Source organism: Bubalus kerabau, chromosome 3, assembly GCF_029407905.1.
Source record: "Bubalus kerabau isolate K-KA32 ecotype Philippines breed swamp buffalo chromosome 3, PCC_UOA_SB_1v2, whole genome shotgun sequence".
NCBI lineage: Eukaryota > Metazoa > Chordata > Mammalia > Artiodactyla > Bovidae > Bubalus > Bubalus kerabau.
Window position 1 is genome coordinate 179,828,160 of NC_073626.1, and position 10,778 is coordinate 179,838,937.

Below are 10,778 nucleotides of genomic sequence, written 5' to 3' on the forward strand. Positions count from 1 at the left end.
AATGTCTGAAGTATGGAGAGGGGTCCTAGGACCAGCTCCCTGAGGTCTTTATGTCTTGAGTTTAAAATTCCTTCCTCTGGCCCCCTTCACTTTCACCACCACCCCCCTCCCCCATCCCAGGCAGACATCAGCCCCTTGTTACCCTCAGAATAAACTTTATTTTTTAGCCAAGGGCAGGCCCTGAGATGGGGATCCCAAAAGAAGGGTTTTGTATAGCATGTAGGGCAGCTATGTCCTGGGGGCCAGGTTGGTTCTGAGGGGCAGAAGGCCATCCACCCACTCGCATGGCCGCTCCAGGAGGGTTTGCCACAGCTGCCTCTCCTCAGGTGTGGAGTCCATCCAGGGCACCTGGAGCCCGTAGCTGCTGCCTGGATGCAGTGGGCGGGGGAAAGGGATGGAAGGCATGGTCACGTTGGACACCCCAGATCCCAAGGAACACTGGTCCCTGGTCATGCACCGTCACCCCCCCAGTTCTCAGTGGACACCAAGCTCAGGAAAGGACAGAGACCTGCCCAAGGCCACACACTGAGCCCTGGCCTCTTAGCATCAGGTCCCCTCGGGGCTCTGCCCCACTCACCGGTGCCCAGGCTGAGGCGTGTGCCCCCCAGCTGGCGGCTGCCCAGGGCCCCATGGTCCCAGAGGGAGAGCTCCGCACAGGCCTGGCGCAGGTCAGCAGGCCCAAAGCCATCATAGACCATGGTGTGATTGAACATGGGGTTGAGGCTGCGTCGCACCACCCTTGTCCGCTGGCGGCTGGCCCGGCTGTCATCAGGCAGCACTGAGCTGTGAGGGAGGTGGGCTGACGTCAAGTGGCCACCCCCTCACACTCCCCAGCACCCACCAGTCACCGAGTCCTACCCACACTCCCTTGCAATGTCCATGTCCTCTGGTTCCTGCCTGAGAACCGGCCTCAAACCCTTGCTGGGACCTTTACTTCGATCTCCTGCCTTTAAAAATTACAACTCCTATCCACAGGACCCCAGAGTAAAGTCCCTGAAATGCCTGTCTGCTGCTCCTCAGCTCAGTCACCTTCAAGACCACCCAGAAGTGATTTCCAGACTTTTCTAAAGCAGGCGCTTGGAGCTCTTTCTGCAAGACAAAATATTACTCAGAAGTACAAAACCTAAAGGGAAACCAAAGCCTCTGGTTGAATCAGGGCTGGGAGCTCAGAACCTCACTGGGGCCTGCCTCTGTTTTACTCTCTGAGGGTGGGGCAGCAGATGCAGGCACCCCTAGAATTCCTCCGGTGCTTACTTTGAAAACCACTGAACTGCAAGGACCAAGCCTCACAACCTGGTTTTCCAGGTCTTCCATAGGTTGGCCCCCGAGACCTGCCAGGTCTCAGTCTCAGCTCTCCAACAAGTCCTATAAGCGCCAGTCACTGGAATGCAGCTGCTGGAAAGAGTCCTCACTCTCCTGACTCCAGGCGTTTGCGCAAGCAGTCCCCTCCACCCCTGCTCAGTGGTCAAAGCCCGGTGGGGGGGGGGGGGGGCGGGTAATCAAGAGCGGGTGCATGTTGATTGAAGACAGGGGCGGTGCATGTTGAAGACAGGGGCGCTCCATTGCTGGAGAAAAGAAGGGAAGCCGGGAAGTGGCGATGCCCCTCACCATTGTACGAAAGTATCCGGGGACCCTGAGCGCAAAGGGATGAGATCCTGAACCTCCTTCACCCAGAAGTGCAGCTCCCCGCTCGGGGGCAGTCCCGGGCCTGCGGAGAGACTCTGCTCAGGCCCTGCCCCAGGGACAGCGTCCCCTCACCCTTGTGGGACCCGGGTTCCCCTCCTCTCAAGGCCCTTCTGGCTTGACCCTCTGGGGCGGCCACTCACCCTCGGAACCAGCGGGGAGGTACTTGAGGGACAGAGAGAGCAGCCCGCGGTTGGGAAAGTCGTCGGGAGACGGCGGGACCTGTGAGAGGCGGGCTTGTCAGGGGCTGGGGACCAGGACCTAGGGAAAGACGGGTCCCCGGACATTGGTGGGGCGTGTCTATGGAGCGGGGTCTCGGGGCGGGGCTCCGAGAGAACCGCCTAGGGAATCCGAGAGCCACCCAGGCACCAGCGGTCGGAGACCAGACCTCTGCCTGGGGCCTTAAGGTTTCGAGGGCGAAGGGGACTAGGGGAAAGCCCGGTGGGGTAAAGGCGGGAGATCTGGGCCGGGGTCTCCCCACGCGGGCCAGCTGCTCACTCGGGGCTGCAGGGGGAGCCAGGTGGGCTCTGAGTCCCAGTCCCACGTGTCCAGGGGCACTTCGACTTCTCCCAGAAAGATGTTGCGACCCAGGCTTTCGCGGTGCCACACGGACAGGCTCAACACGCGGCCCCGGAGCTCCCTCTGCGGGACAGAGTACTGGGGACGGGAAAGAAAGAAAGCGAAGTCGCTCAATCGTGTCCGACTCTTGCGATCCCATGAACTGTGCCCGCCAGGCTCCTCTGCCCATGGGATTCTCCAGGAAAGAATACTGGAGTGGATTGCCATTTCCTTCTCCCAGGGGATCTTCCCGACCCAGGAATCGAACCCTGGTCTCCTGCACTGCAGGCAGATGATTTACCAACTGAGCTATGAGGGAAAGCGGTGCACTGAAATGGAGCAGCGTCGAGACCGCGGCCTCAGAGCTGTCGGAGTGTTCGCTGGGCCTTATCCTACCACGCTCCTTGCTGGAAGGAATCCCGGGGAGCCCCAGACGGGGTAAATGAGGGTCTGGACTAGCGCTGTGCCCACCTCTAGACCGATATGCCGGAGGGTAAGTTAATGCGAGGGCCTCCTAGCCGTTCCTCCCGCAGAATAGAGGATTGGAGCGACCAGGAGTGCAAGTACCATGTCTGCCCCTGCCCCCCTACCCCCGCAGGAAGGGGCGGGGGTTCGGTTCATTAATGGGGCCCGCCCCGTCGCCGAAACCTCACCCGGAGAATCTCGTTGAAGACCGGGTTCAGATTCCTTTTCTTCACTGTTGTCTTGCGCTTGCTCTGCTTATCCGGGAGGAGGTAGCTTTTGACGTAGCTGGAGCGGGGGAGGTGAGGAACGAAGGTAAAAGGGAGGGGGCCCTTTACCCTTCCAGCTCCTTGCAGCACCTGCTCTAGCCACAGCCTGGAACGCGTGGCAGGCCTCGTGCCGCGCTTTATAGGAGTTAAATCACCCAACGCCTGCGTCTCCCAAGAAGGTTATTCCCATTTTGCAGATGAGGAAACTGAGGCCAAGAAAAGCGGCGGGGTTGGGCGGAGAGCGCGGCCCCCTTAGCCCCTCAGCTTCGCGGGGTCGGGCACTCACGGGTCGGAGCGGCGGCGCCGTGCAGCGGCCAGGCCCTGGCACTGGATCACGTGCACGCGCAGCTCGGCGGCTCCCGGCTCGTAGCGCAGGGCGAAGTTCACGGAGCCGCGCACCTGCACCGCGCCCGCCTCCGGCTCCCCGGACAGGCTCATCTGGCTGCCGCTCAGCTGCGGACCGAGGGTGGGAGGTCAGAGCTGGGGACTAGGGCTCACGTCGGGCCTGGGGAAGCTGAGGGAGCGCCGAGGGTTCAGATCGCGGGAATGGCGGGGGATGGGGGGAAGTGAGGTCGAGGGAGGGGTTATGCAGGGGTTGTGTGTTGGGATGCGGGGAAAGGAGGTGTCCCCACCCCCACCCCCAGACTCTTTCCCTCACCCCCTCACCGTGGAGGAGTTGAGGCTGGACATGGAGGAGCTGCTGCTGAGCATGCGGTCGAACGAGGGGTCGGGCCCCGGGGTCTCTTCCCCATTCTCCAGCATCTCAGACGCCGCCTGAGTCTCAGGAGGGGAGTAAGTGACTAAGTGACCGGGGCGCCCCCGTACCCCTTGCTCCTCCCGCGGCTTTTCCTGGTCCCGCACAGCTCGCAGCCTCGGGCAGAGGCGCTCCCCGCCCGGAATCCGCTCCGGGTCTTGAGAGCAGCCGCGGGCCGCTCCCGCCTACCTGGGTAGGCGGGGTCTGCGGCTCCTCCTCTCCCATCGACGGCGGCTGCATCTCCGGGTCCGCCTCCTCTCCGGCGACGACCAGAGGGTGCCCCAGGTCAGGGGCTGGGAGGGGCACAAGCTGCTCAGCGAGCCCCTCCCCTGCCCGCCCGCCAGCCCGCCCCTGAGCAAATTTGGAGGGACTGGTTTACCAGCCAGGTTCAGGCCCAGGGCTGCCCTGCGGTCGCCTGTGGAGACCACGCCTCCCCGCCCCCAAAACAGGAGGAGAAAGGTGAAAACAGGGGGTCACTTATAGCTGTCTCTGGGCTTCCCTGGACTGTAGCCTGCCAGACTCCCCTGTCCATGGGTTTTCTAGGCAAGAATATTGGAGTGGGTTACCATTCTTCTCCAGGGGATCTTCCTGACCCAGGGATCGAACCCATGTCTCCTTCATTGCAGGCAAACTCTTTACCATCTGAGCCAGCAGGGAAGATCACATGGTAAAGAACCCGCCTGCAATGCAGGAGACCAGGGTTTGATCCTTGGGTTGGGAAGATCCCCTGGAGAAGGGCATGGCAACCCACTCCAGGATTCTTGCCTGGAGAATTCCCATGGACAGAAGAGCCTGGTGGGCTACAGTCCATGGGGTCGCAAGGGTCAGACACGACTGGGCGACTAAGCACAGCGCACACAGAGCTGTCTCTGATCCCCCAGCCTCCTGGTGCTTTGAACACACACCTTCCCGGTCATCTTGGGCTTGGGGCTCCTCCTCCTGCTCTGAAGGCTTTTTGGAGACACATGGTGAGGGGACATCCGGTCCCTGAAAGAAGCAAGGGGTAGAAGTCACAGTGGGGACTGGTGGTGAAGGGGTCAGAGGTTATGATGGGGTCAGAGGTCAGAGGCTTCAGCTCCAGATTTTACACCACCCTCACGGCCAAGCCAGTAACCAGCTGCAGGACCAGTCTGGCCCTTTTACCTCACGCCCCTTCACACTTCAGGGCCTCTCCTGCCTGACTCCCAAGGTCCCCACTGGTGGCATCTGAGTCTTGGATCTTGCCCAGCTCTGTCCCCCACCCCATCCCTTGGAGGCTGGGTCCACAGCCCCATGTGACAGAGGAGGACAGAGGCCTAGCCCAGGGTCTCCCAATTAATTCGCAGGCTGGGTTCTTTCCCTAGTACACTCCACCTCCCCTCCAGAGACTCTGTACATGCACTCGTTAGCCCGCTGAGTCACTCATTGCTCACCTCGGCCTCAATGAACCTCTCTTGGGGGCCCTCGTCTACGGAGAGCCTGGGAGGAGGGAGAGGTGTAGTCAGGGATGGGCCGACTGGGAGGTACCCGCCACTGCCTGCCACGCCTCCTCACCTGGGCTCCAGGGCCTCTTCAGTCTCTTTCCCTGCAGCCTCGGCCTCCACATCGCTGCCTCCAGCCTGGTCTCCTGCACCCAGGTGAGACGTTCTGTGAACCCCTGCTCCTGGGATGTCTGGTCCTTGGAGATACCCACCCACTCCCCACAGCCCATGGAGAGGTGGTGCCCACCCAGAGTCACATAGTACCAGGGGCCCCATCTCCTTGTCCGCACATACCCAGTGAGCTGGGCTGCACAAGGCCTGCCCCCTCTGGGGAGCTCCTCTCACTCCTGCAGCCCTTCTTTCTGCGGATAGAAGCTCGGACCAGGTCAGAGCCGAAGTGGGCGTGGTGGTGCCGCTGGAAGCGTGCTTCCTGGAACCAGTCCCCAGTTAGGATCTTCAGCTGCCCAGGGTCTGCCAGTGATGCCCGGAGCTTGCTGGAGGATGGGGGAGGACATGGCGGTCACCACTTATGCAACCAAACATTCTCGCCACCCACTCTGTGTGGCAGGCTCTGTACCTGGGGCCAGGGATATAACAGTAAATCAGACTTGATCCCTGCTTTGGAGGTGCTCAGGTTGGTGGGGAACTGAGTCTGGAATAAACCAGGACACTACAGTGAGGTAGGAGTCATATATATGTAAGAGGATCAGCTTTGCCTTTGAGAATCCTGGAGAGCATTTGGTGGCATTTGAATTTCTTACCCAGGACAAATTCAGTTCTCCAGGTAGAGAAGGAAAATATTTATTCTTCATTAAATGACTGTGTATAACCCTTCCTAACTCTATGAAGTAGGCTCCTTAACCCCATTTTACAGATGAGGAGAGCGGTGCTGGGGAGGTCCAAGTTATAAGCTAGGAGGTGTCTGTGCGTCCCCAGACACTACTGACGGTGCTCCCCTTCACTGCTTCTTCCAGGCACGAGGAACGGCCCAGAAGTGCAGGGTGTGTCCAGGGGCTGTGGAGCAACTGAGCGGCTGCAGCGCTACACTTTGAGTCTGTGCGTCGGGGGGTGGGGTTTCCTGGTGGAAGGTGAGATGTGAGAGGCTGACAGAGACCAACCAGGGGGGCCTTGTGGACCACGATGCGGAGCTTGTCCCTGACGGGATGCTGAGGAACCGTGTGAGGTTTCAGGAGTGGATACCAAGAGTAGATCTGGAGAGTTCTGGCTGCAGCATGGCGGGTGGGCCCGAAAGGGCGAGCCTGCAGGCAGGGAGGCTGGCAAGGGAGCAGATGCAGCCACGCTGGGAGAGGTGATGAGCTGAGCGGGCCAAGGGCCAAGTAGACCAGGGAGCAAAAGCAAAGCCTACTGAGATATCTGACAGGCTGCACCTTGAAGGGACAGGGTGGGGGCCACCTGAGCCTCCCAAGGCCGGAGCCCCTTCCCGGGCTCCCCTTGTTCTGCCTTACCTGATCCGTCCCTCCTCCAGCTGGCGCAGGCGGGCATCTCGCTTCAGGACCTCGGCAATGGCCTCCTGCTCCTCCTCTGTCAGGAAGCTGAGATCCAGGAGCCCGTCGGCCTCGGGCTCTGGCTCACGTGCCATGAGGAGGCCAGGCAGGGACTAGAGCTCCTCTGGAGCTGGATGGCCCCTCTGGGGCATCAGCCGGGCCAGTGCCCAGGCTGGGCACACGCGGCTCCCTGGGGGCAGACCAAGGGTCAGGTCAGGCCTTGCCCCTGTACAAGGCACATCCTGGAGCCAGATGCCCTTTTCTGCCCAAATATACACCCCTGTGGTGGGCAGGGTACAAGCCCAGGAAGGCTGAGATCAAGGCGGCATGACAGGCACTCATGGATACACGCTTACAGAGGCCCATGAACATACTCAGGGACACACTCTAAGACATGTACAGAGACATATGTGTACTCACTGATACATGTAGATACACTTACCCCCACTGAGAAGTACACCTGGTCACACATGCACACTGACCCTTGTATAAAAACAGGCACACGATACCTGGTCCCACATAAAGGGCCCTAGGCAGTCATAGACCCAGATCTATGTGCAGACCAAGAGCTGTACCTCACATATTCTTACATCTGCACACAGGCAAGAGCACACAAGGGCGACAAGGACCACAGATGGCTTCACTTGCACAAGGGTAAGTCTGGGGACAAAGGCGTGTCCCTAGATACTTACAAATCACACAGACTTTTGCACACACATACTGCACCCCTGAAACTGGATTGTGGCCTTGAAGCTAGAGAGACCAGGGCCTCACCCCTAAAGCCAGAATTGTGCACACGACAGATAGTCGGTAAGTGTTTGACTAGTTAAATGCAGAAATGCAGCTGCACACACATGGGGAATACACACACACACACACACACATGCAGCCAGACACATATCTGGCTTGGGAAACACAGGCTCACACACATATCTGCTTGGCCCCCTGCCCTGGGAATCCCCCTACCTGGGTCCCTCCCCTCCACCCTTCACCCCCACCCTGTCCTGGCCCAGTGGGCCTTCCTGTCTGAGGCAACCTCCTCCCCAGCCCACAGCCCAACTTCCTCCCCGGAGGTAACCGCGACACCCACTCCCCCTGCGGCCTCCAGCCCAGGGATACCCCTGCTGCCAGCCCTGCACCCTGACCCAGAGGCCCTAGGCCCCTCTACTCTGACCTCATGGGATCCCCACGCCCCGGCCTGTATTTGGCTGGGGTCCTGGCCGTGGAGGCTGAGTGCTGCAAAGCAGCTCGAGTACCATGGTGACTCCGGAAGGAAAACACCTGGGCAGCCCCAGGGGGTGTGTGGACGTGGCAAGGGGCCCGTGGCCGGGCCTGAGCCCACGGGCCGGGGTGGTCTCTCCACTCCCACTGCCCCGCCAGTCCCTTCCCTCCCGGGGCACCAGGCAGGGCCAGGGTGGGGAGAGGGTGCTCTGTAGGCAGGCCCTGGCTTTGCCGCAATCTGTGCCCTCCCAGCTGAGTCAGCGAGCCCGTCGAGCAAGCCCCTGCCCCACCCTCCCTGGGGGGTGGGTGGGTGTCTCAATCAGGTGTCCTGTATGACGCTGTGGAAATGCCTGTGCCCACGCCAACAGCATTTCCTGAACGTCTACCGTGTGCAAGTCCGGGGTGTTGCAGATGCAGGGTTCGGGGCGCTTCTGGGGCCTGGCGTGGGAGCCCCTGGGTTACCTGGTGTTGCTGTGAATGTCTGCTCTTGGCAGGCGTCTGCATACCGTGCATCTGGGAGCCTGTATGTTTTGTGGTGTGAGTTTTGTAGCTGCATGTGTCTCTGGGCATCATGTCACTGTGTGCTGCTGCACAGGGGCCTGTCTGTGTGGTGTGTTCTGTGACTTTCTGGTGACAGCGCGGTGGGATGTGCGCCTGTGTGTGTATGATGGGGCTGTGTGTGGCGGTGTGTACCCTGGTGCCCTGGGGGCTACCCAGTGTGTGTATGAGCGTGGAGGCAGAGGGATGGTCTGCGGAATTGACTCTACCCTGGTCCTGAGGTTGAGGGCTGGGCTGTGGGCTGCTGAGTCCAGGGTCCCAAGCAGCGCCCCCTCCCTGCAGTCCCTTCTGGTCCCAGAGGCAGAATCCAGCATCCAGCCCTCCCCACGGTTCCGACCTCATGGGACAGACCCATTGGTCAGCTTAAGCGTCTGTCCATTTGTCTGGTTGCTCCAGTCCCAGACGCGTTCCACCTCCCCCCTACACCCCGAGATCCTAGAGGGGGCTCAGGATGCCAGGTGGAAGTGCCCCCGCTCTGGGCACAGGCAGGGGACCCCCGGCCCAAGGTGTATTACCTGTAGGGGTCCAGAATGGAGGGGACGCCTTTGTGGGGTAACCCCGGCTTCCTGGCAGTCAAGTTCAGGGACCAGGAGAGCAGTGAGGGCCTAAGGCTGACTCAACCGCAGCCCAGCAAAGCAGCTGCCCCACTGAGGAGGAGGAAACACCTTCTCACAGGGCCCGATGCAAAACCGGGCCTGGACTCCTGGCTCCCCAGGGGTGCAGCTGTGGCTTTCAGCAAACCCAGAGCTGATCTGGTCAGTGGGAGAGGCCCCGGGCTTGGCTCCAGCTCCTAGGCAGACTTCCTCTGTGGCTCCTGTAACCCGAGCTGGCTCTCACCCCTCAAAGCCTCTGCTGCCCCTTCCATAGAATGGGTTGCAGCCCCATCCCGCCCACTAAGGAGCTGATAGAAACTTGCTTTGAAAGCAAAGTTAGAAACCTTTCTGAGAACAAGGGCAGTGGAAGGATTGCACACGGCAGCCAGATAACCCCGAAGAGTTCCTGCTCTGCTGCTGTGTGACCTTTAGCAGGTCTCAACCACTCTGAGCTGCAATTTCCTCCTATGCAAAGTACAGGCTGCAGAGCCTTAAGAGCCTCTAAGGGAGATGGAAGTGCTTGGAACCAGTTGGCACGGTTACCAGGTGTCCTCTGGCCAACATAAGCCCCAACCGCTGTCCCTCAGCGTTCACACATGCTTCCCAGGAAGTGCTGTTACCCGTATCTATTAAATGGGGATAATAATCCCTCCTCAGATGGGTCTCACTAGAGTGCAATGAGATCCCTACAGGCCCTTAATAAGCATGTATATGCATGGGTAGATGCAACAGCCATTGAATGTCCACTATGGGACCCGTCACTTTGATGCTGGCCTCCTCTGCCAAATCTCCCCAAATGGAAGGCGAGTGGCCAGCAGCACCCTCAACCTTGCCCATTATTCTGTCCTGGCTCCACCCAAGGATGCTTCTCTAACACTCCACCTGTCGGCTATCACCCTGGAAGGCATCAAACTTTGCTGTCTGTTCTGGCTTCTATACTTTCTTCCTCTTTCTGATCTCCTATCCTAGTATCTGTGACTCTCCTTTCTTCTCAGCCCCAACTCCTCTGTACCCTCCCCATCTCTAACCTCCTGTTTCCAAGTTTCCACTTCTGTGGCCAGCTCTCCTGTCCTGGCCCCAATGACGCTTGCTGCCATTCCCCGGCTGCCCGCTCTTTGCCATCTGTCCCCCACCTCCACCGCTGTCCCACTGGCCAGGTTTCCGTTCCTGTCCAGTCTTTCGGAAGCCTACTCCCCCTTGCCTCCTGGCCTCCACCCTCAGCACTACCCCCAGCCCTTTATCGCCCAGCTGTCAGAGGGCCCTTTTTTGAGTCATTCCTCAGCTTTGGAAGGTGCCAGCAGACAGCCAGGGGAACCCTCTGACCCTTTTAACAAATCTGCTCCAAGCCTGCCCAGCCGAGTCTTATCATCTCCCAAGGCGGTCCATCCTCCTTTGGGCTGCCCGGCCCCTCGGCCTGACCCTCAGGACCCCTGCCTGGCTTTGAGTGTCCTACATCCTTAGAGCCCTACCTACAGGCGCTGTTTCCTGTCCTTCAACACCCCCCGCCCGCCCCCCACCTGGTCCACGTGTGCTCCCAGCTGAACTGCAGAATTCTTTCCCCACCCGCCGCCACTCAGCGCCTCTGCACTGCGGCTGGTCTCCAGGCAACTCCTGGCTAAGAGGCCCTGGACCTCGGTTAAAATTCTGGCTCTGCCGCATGGCTCCCGTGGCCTTGGATCAATGACAATCTCTGTAAGCGTCTCTCTATCCCTTTA

The 10,778-nt window shown here is 60.0% G+C and overlaps 1 protein-coding gene across 1 annotated transcript; it reads right to left on the bottom strand.

Annotated features, from left to right (window-relative positions):
- Window positions 1-141: 141 nt before the first annotated feature.
- On the bottom strand, window positions 142-6,843 carry SYTL1 (synaptotagmin like 1). The gene is given in 14 exon segments (XM_055574003.1): window positions 142-368; window positions 578-783; window positions 1,609-1,708; window positions 1,827-1,905; window positions 2,182-2,340; window positions 2,895-2,991; window positions 3,259-3,425; window positions 3,639-3,752; window positions 3,916-4,019; window positions 4,632-4,713; window positions 5,139-5,184; window positions 5,260-5,332; window positions 5,481-5,680; window positions 6,653-6,843. Coding segments are annotated over 14 exon segments (1,758 nt in total). The 3' UTR covers window positions 142-228.
- Between the last annotated feature and the right edge of the window lie 3,935 nt (window positions 6,844-10,778).